Source organism: Nelumbo nucifera, chromosome 2 (assembly GCF_055504915.1).
Source record: "Nelumbo nucifera cultivar China Antique chromosome 2, China Antique-T2T, whole genome shotgun sequence".
Classification (NCBI taxonomy): Eukaryota; Viridiplantae; Streptophyta; class Magnoliopsida; order Proteales; family Nelumbonaceae; genus Nelumbo; species Nelumbo nucifera.
This window is the reverse complement of record NC_142650.1, coordinates 60801233-60808394: the sequence shown is the minus strand read 5'-3', so window position 1 is coordinate 60808394 and position 7162 is coordinate 60801233. Positions and strand designations below refer to the sequence as shown.

At 34.9% G+C, this 7162-nt stretch overlaps 1 protein-coding gene across 1 annotated transcript; it reads right to left on the bottom strand.

Annotated features, from left to right (window-relative positions):
- Window positions 1–1361: 1361 nt before the first annotated feature.
- On the bottom strand, window positions 1362–2295 carry HRD (Integrase-type DNA-binding superfamily protein). Its single transcript, XM_010244342.3, has one exon. It carries the CDS (start codon window positions 2209–2211, stop codon window positions 1576–1578), a length of 636 nt encoding a protein of 211 aa, XP_010242644.1. The 5' UTR covers window positions 2212–2295; the 3' UTR covers window positions 1362–1575.
- Window positions 2296–7162: the final 4867 nt, after the last annotated feature.

Genomic DNA, 7162 nt, shown 5'->3' with positions numbered 1-7162 from the left:
CCACAACACATTACTGGGTCATATTCACCCATCCAACATCATTTGTGTTGTGGTCACCGATATTCTCAACGTGCGGCTGGATGAATATGACCAACAATGTATTGTGGTCTCAGTATTGTACCACTGCTACTTCAATCTTGAATTTTTCAACTTTACTACAATCCCTACCCCACCCTTGACCTAGAGATCACTACAATCCCGGCAGTCAGTGGACACCCTTGACCTAGAGAGAACAATAATAATCCATTGCTGACCCAATTGGGGTCCTATACGCAGAGAAGGCTCACACTTCAAACTCTATTCGCACCAAACTAATTTATTTAGGAGGCCGGACCCTGGACCATCTCATCAATATCTGTGGAAGGTGAGATATCAGCATCAGCACGCCTCTTGAGATGATATGGCATATATACCACAAGCTGCATTGACATATATATAATGGAATTAATGCCACTTTCGTAGCTTGAGATATTGAGAATGACACGTCAACAGAGACCAACTTAATATATATACTAATCAACCAATTCCATTCATGAAATAATTACACTAATACTAACACTAACAATTCATAAAGTAAAGTGAATTACATGGTTAAAGGGATCACACCCAATAAGAATATCAACTTTACTAATAATTCTGTTTGACTGATACACCAAACTTTCTTTACTACTTATCACCAAACTGGGATGTAATCTGTGGGCTATTCATTTCCCTAATTCCTCACCTTGCAACTTACAATAAGCAGATTAGAGATAGGTTCAGAGGCTTTGAAGGGATGATATTTGTTGCTTTAGCTCTTCCTAGCTAGCTATATCTTGCAACCTCATAGTTTCAGAAGAGTAGATTTCATTTCATATATATCACTAATCCATGATGCAAGTTGGTATTGCAGCTTGAGGAGTGATGAAGCTAGAGATTCTTCAATCATCAATCCATGAGATAGATAGAGTATATATATCTGGATTTAGAAGCGGCGTTCTTGGCTGCTTTGCAAGTAATCATCTCCTGTGTTGATGGGCAGACGGCACAATTAAATTATTCAATTAATTATTTCTTGTGGTATTCATTCATTCATCAAGATTTCCTGTCTCAAGTCCTGAACTGGGTTTTGCCGATTAATATGGATAGATGAAATTTTAATCACTATATGCTTAGTTCCATATTAGAAATGATGGAAATGAAGTCGTTGCCATGCAGGTTATTAAGAGAACATCTGCCGTGCAATAGCCTCAATATTCAATCAGCAGCTGCCAGGAAAACTTTCTTATTACACAGGTCTCTTTCTATATATATATCTATATATATATATATACATATATATAGATAGATAGATAGATATAAAATACTGATGGAGTACTTAGTACTATTATTAATGCATGATCGATCGCTAATTAAGGAGAGGAGGTGTGCAATTACTGATTATTACATCTATGACGACTGAAAATAGCAACTCATAGACAACTTACTTCTATCTAGCTATACAGGAAGAGCCTAAGTGCTAATCTCTGAAATATACATATATAGATGATGCATAGAAGAGTTATATGTGGATGGATGGATGGATGGATGGACTAATTAAGGATAGCTCCAGAGGTTGTGAGTGGCTGTGTTTTCAATGGTAGCGTCGTCGTCAGCAGCAACCACTCCCAGTCGAGGAGGGCTAAGCAGCATTCCTTCAGCCATGTTGACGAGAAGATTAGGCATATCAAAGAGAAACTCCTCGTCAATGTAGTCATTTGAAACCAATGAATAATTTGCATCGGAAGTTACTGTTACTGATGAGGAGAAGTCGTTCTTGGCTTGGCCCCCTGGCCCTGGCGACTCTGAGAAAGAATCCATGGCCGCCCCAGCCGCAGCTGCGGCAGTGGCTGCAGCATCCTGGATGTCACGGGGAGATTTTGAGGTAGGAACGGGCAAGGAAGCTGCAGAGAGGGGGAAGTTGAGCTTAGCGTCAGGACCTTTAAGTGCCAATGCCGCGACATCATAAGCAACAGCGGCCATTTCTGGGGTGGGATACGTGCCAAGCCATATGCGATTAGGCTTCTTTGGCTCACGAATCTCAGACACCCATTTGCCACCGCTCCGGCGCCTCACTCCTCGGTAAACCGGGTGGTGGCAAGGAAGCAAATGGTTGGCATCTGCGTCATTGGCAACGCTGCTGCCACCGGCATTGGTTCTACCATCGGAATTTGTCCTGGGAAAGTAGTTCATCGGTGAACTTGGGAGATCTAGCTAGTAGTTGTAGTTGTAGTAGTCGTAGTAGTAGTACTGGTAGTGATGAGAGGAATTAAGTTGTTGATGATGATGATGATTTAGGAATTGGAGGTGGGAAGAGTTTTAATATATGTTCCTGAGTTGAAGCTCGTAATGCAATCCAGCAGTTGCTGAACTGCATCCTGGTTAGAAGTATCCGCGTAATTGCCAACTCTCTCTCTCTCTCTCGCTCTGTGTTTCTCCAGAAAACTGGAGCTAACAGACGTCAAGAACAGTGATGGATTATTTAATGGAGACATCATTTACAGTAACTCGTGAATTTTACTTTTTGAGTTAAAACAAAGTGAGCAATATTAGTTGCAAAACAAAGAGGTGAAGTAGTCTCTCATTAGTGTATAAATGTCTAGCAGACAAGAACCCAGGGAATATGGGACCTACTCGCCATTCAGGTGAGTTGAAAAATACATTTACACCCACCCACCCACCCACCCCCCTCGTCAAAAAAACAAAGCAAATGAGTACAAAAGGGATAGAGAGTGAGTGAGGGAGACTACAAACTCTGCAGCCTCTGCCTCTCATCTCTCTTCTTTGGACTGCTGACTGTAGAACTGCTATCAGATTCATTTTGCCCAATGATATATAGTTTTTAGGTGTAGGTTCACCTTCTTCTTCACTCAGTACTACTAGTCACTTCACATGTGGTCGTGCACACTTCTGTACGTAGTTTAAATTAGTCTGTGACATCTGTTTTACTTTCAACCAGTGCCATTCATCATCTTATATATTTATTAATTGAGATAGCAAAAATAAGTTTTCAGGATTTTTGGTGGTTTGATGAAAGCATTAAGCCATTAACACTGCTAGCAAATTAAAACCCATTTCTCTTCAAAATTTTGAAGCTAAAATGTTCAGAACTTGGATAAGACCTTGGTCCTTATACAAATATAATAAACTGATCATAATAATGCGCATGCTTACGTTAATTTTCCTGTCAAACATGATCTTTTTGAAAATGCATGCTTATCAAACATGGTCAAGAGAGATTCCCCACAAATTTATTTAAGCGATATATATTTGATGGTCTTGTTTGTGGGTGTTATTAGGGTTGAGGAAAAAGTCAACAATCTCGATGTAAATGACGAACAGTTGTCTATTTTATCACAGAGAATGATCATTTTCTCCCTGCAGTAGCAGGTTACTCTTGATAGGTTTGCAACTTGGGTGGGCCCTACCTGACCCCAACCCAACTCAATCCAAAGTCTTGTACGCTTAGATTTTTGGGCTCTGGACTGGAATTAGGCCTTAAAACTCATATATTGTACTTCGTTTCACATTAGACTTAATTGGGTTGAGTCTTGGTGTAGCCTGAACTCAAGAGTATCAGATTAAGCCATCTCAAGCCCGTACAACGTTATGATATATATTTATCCTATTTATGTATGTATATTATTTATTTATGATATATTATATATAATATGTGCATTACAATATTTTTATAATATTCTATATTACCATATGTTCTCTCCAATTTCAAACTTAATTGGGAAGGTGCCAGCTAGCTAGCCTTGCTGGTAAAGTCTCTTGCGTAGAAAGTTCCACGGTTAATTCACAAACATGTAGACAGACGTTTATTATGAATGCTATGTTGAGGGTAAAATTTGTAATTTGAAAATATTATTTTTAAATTCATTTTTTTTATTAAGTCTCATATTTAATGTATATTATATTTAAGGTATTTTCATTTTCATCATTAAATTTTATTAATAATTAAATTTATGTACAATAATTTTAACAATATAGAAACCTATATTTTTTTATGTAGCTAGATGTGCATAGGAAGAAGCTTCTTCTTTTCTTTTCTTTTCTTTTTTGTGATTTTGGGCTCCAAAAACCTTTCAGCAACTTGTTCTTCATCAATTTTTAAAACCAATATGGAGACAAAATCAGTTTTTCTAACTCTTAGGTAAGCAATTCAACCAGTTTAGGTTCCGAGTAAAACCGTTTTTCTATTTTAGTAGCAGATCAGTGGTTAAAATTTTGGGCCAGATGGATCAATTCATGATGTTATTATTAAATAATAAAATTTTTTAAATGAAAAATGAATTATGAAAGAATATAAAAATGGAAAAAGTTAGACAAGAATTATTTTTATTAATGTTGTATATGAAATACAAAAGTCAGTACAAATCTGAAAATGAAATTGTTATCTTATCTAGGTGACTGGACAATGGTCCAACCTTATAGAACAATTGGATTAACCCATGATATCATATTTAAATAATAAATATTTAAAAATTATATCGAAATGCATAGTAAAAAAAAGGTACAAAAATTTAGAGAAAATATTTAGACACATCTCTAATATTATTTATTTGTCATATAAATGAAAAAGTGTAAAAGTTAAAAAGTATTTTTACTAATGATGGGAATGGAATACAAAATTTAAAAAAAAAAAGAAAAACTGAGAACAAAATAGTTTTTCCATCCAAGTGGTGGGGCAACAATTAAACCATCTAGGTCAAAATAGGTCAACCCATGATGTCACATTTAAAAAGTATTTTTACTAATGATGGGAATGGAATACAAAATTTGTTAAAAAAAAAAAGCTAAGAGTAAAATAGTTTTTCCATCCAACTAGTGGGTCAACAATTAAACCATTTAGGTCAAATAGGTCAACCCATGATGTCACATTTAAATAGTAAAAATTTAAAAATTAGTTAGAAATACAATCAATTGTAAAAATACAGTCACATTTCTAATATTACACATTCATCATATGGGTGCATTTCAACATGTAACCCTACTAACCAGGTAGAATGGTTCAATGGTTTGATTAGGTAGGTCATGTTGTTGATAAAGTCAATGGTTTTTTACAACCGAACAATTTGGTGGTCATTGATAGACCCAAAATTCTGATCAAGCAATGGATCAACCAATCCAATTAGTTCATTTGACCACAAGATGAAAAATATTTAAAAAACAATGTTCTAAAAATCGATCAGAACCACATTTCCCTTTTTGTTAAACAAGTCAACTTATGATGTCATAAATTAAAAAAGAAAAATAAAAATGTAGAAAATATGATAGAAAAAATTAAGCATTTCATTAATATTATATGCTCATCATATTTAGCAAAAATGTGTAAAAAATGAGAATTATTGTGTTCTGAGCAAATAGGTTAACGGTTTAACATGTAAGGTCATCTAGTTGTCAACACAAGTCTATGATTATTTACAACAATGTAGTTTGAGCTGAAACATACTCAGAAATTTGTTTAGTGATAGGTCAAGCAACCTGTCTATGTAGTACTCCAATCCTGCAAGTTGAAAACATTGATATAAGCTACAAGTAAGAAAACTTGAAACTAATGTTATGTTTGGATAGATTTCATGCTTTGTACTTTCAAAAGTACAAAAATAGGGTTTGACTATGATATGGAAAAGATATGATATCTGAAAAACTTTTGACCAATCAACTGGAATTATAAATAAGGTAGCCAATTAGGTGTTATTTATCAAAATTCATAGGTGGGTTTTGATTGGTCAAAACTCTTCCCATATCATATCTTTTCCGCATCATAGATTTTCCCACAAAAATATAAAGCATGCATTCAAATTATTCAAATTCTACTTTTGTAATTTTGTTGTAAAATGCATTTGGCAATTTTTTTTTAAATGTACATTTCAAAGTAAAAATAAAGCATAATGCTTGAATACAACAAACATGATGCACACATGTGGTATATATATATAACACCACCTAGGTGTTTACCATGCTTTGATTATTTATCTTTGTTGCATGGTTTTTGATAAAAACACTACTTAAACTCCCATTTTTGTTGTTGTCGTCATTGTCATCATGATCATCATCATTTGAAATTGCCAGATGTAACATAGGAATACAACTTGGGTTGGGTGAGCCTGACCCAACTTAGAAAGCTAGGATTGGATTGGTTAGGTTGAAGTTAAAATTAGGGTTAGGGTTGAAAAGTGTGAATTGAACTTAACTTTAGGTTTGGTTAAGGTTAAGAACTTGACCAACCCGAACTCAATTTAACTTTATATTTGCATGTTTGTATATTATATAAATATGTATCTATGCATGCAAGTACTTGTGTACATTCATTCATATTCACTATTCATGCATGTATGCACATGCAATTATGCATCCATAGTGTATATATCTATATTTATTTATTTATTTTTGCTGCAAGTATCTATCTATCTATCTATCTATCTATCTATCTATCTATCTATCTATCTATATATATATATATATATATATATATATATATATATATATGTCAAGAATTGTAAGTTCAAGAAAATTTTCTTTGTAAAACATGATAACTATGGTCTTTTACACGTAATAATGCTTATATTTAATATAAACCCTTAGAGTCTAGCAAATAACTACATTTGGCAAAAGGAAGTAGAAAAGTTGGCCAACCCAAACCCAACCTGAGCCCAATCTAAACCCGACCCAAAGTTTTAGGATTTGGGGTTCAACAACTCAATCGGGTTGGATTAGGATTAAGATTGGGGGTTTAAAAACTTGAGTTGGGTTAGGATTGGCCTCAACCCAACCCAACTTGCACCCCTAGTGCAACATAGCTGAGATGGTGACGCAGCATCCCTCTGAATATAGAAGTGTGTGATCAATCCTACATAATAACAGGTACCTTCCTGGTAAAATCAACGGGCCTCACACCCTGCTCTGTTCCCCACCCCCTTAATCCCCTTATATTGTGTAATATCTTATACAATATATACATATATATATATATAGAAATACAATCATGAACAAAAGCCTTTGAAGACCGACCAATCCACCCAAGGTAGCCCAAGCCCACCTCAAGTTGACTAAAAGCTTGGAACAAGGTCCAGTTCTTAAGAATGGGACTGGGTTGGCTTTGTAATTTGTTGTAATTTGTTTCTTCCTTAGGTAG